Raw genomic sequence first — 702 nt, 5'->3', positions numbered from 1 at the left:
GTCTATGTGAAGCACCTTGAACTGCACTTATTGTATGAAAGGTGCTATACAAACAAAGATTATTATCATTACTGATGTTTTTTGTTTATCTCCCTCCCACAGAGCCAGGAAGATCCCCATCATCATCCGCAGGTACCTGCCTGATGCGAGTTATGAGGACTGGGGCAGTGACGAGCTCATCATCACAGATTAAACTCATAGCTGAATACAGAAATGTGCTGATTGACAGCCGTCACCGCTTTAGGTCAGTCAGGGTCATGAGGCTGAGGCAGGAATCACACCGCCAGTCCATCTGAGCAATCATATGGGTTTCCAGCTGTTAACTTCAACTTGAAAACCCATATTGATCTTGTGATTACACCGCAGCTGTCCGGGGAAACATGAGCCCATCAAATGTTCTGAACGGACACTAGAAAATTCATAACAAATCTGTGTGCCCTCCAGGTTTTTGATCATGTGATCCATTTTTTGTCACTCCACAAAATTTAAATTCAAAGTTTGTCGAGGGTTCTTGTTTTATTTCTTTAACAGCTGCATTATAACGATGAGCCACTCGGGGGAGATGTAACGTAAGGCATTCATTTACTTTGTGTTACAAAATCAACCTGTGTTGTAATTATTCAATCTGTTGTTTTGAAGGAGAGGGGATTAGTGTTAAAGAACGGTTTTATTCTTGTTAATAAAACTCTTTGTATAAATGAC

The 702-nt window shown here is 40.7% G+C and overlaps 1 protein-coding gene across 1 annotated transcript; it reads left to right on the top strand.

The window, feature by feature from the left end:
• Positions 1 to 102: 102 nt before the first annotated feature.
• On the top strand, positions 103 to 702 carry polr2f (polymerase (RNA) II (DNA directed) polypeptide F; the record flags this gene model as incomplete). The annotated part of the gene is given in 1 exon segment (XM_034202285.1): positions 103 to 702. A coding segment is annotated over 1 exon segment (91 nt), but the record flags the coding sequence as incomplete, so codon positions are not given.

Source organism: Gymnodraco acuticeps, unplaced genomic scaffold (assembly GCF_902827175.1).
Source record: "Gymnodraco acuticeps unplaced genomic scaffold, fGymAcu1.1, whole genome shotgun sequence".
Classification (NCBI taxonomy): domain Eukaryota; kingdom Metazoa; phylum Chordata; class Actinopteri; order Perciformes; family Bathydraconidae; genus Gymnodraco; species Gymnodraco acuticeps.
This window is presented reverse-complemented; position numbering and strand designations above follow the sequence as displayed.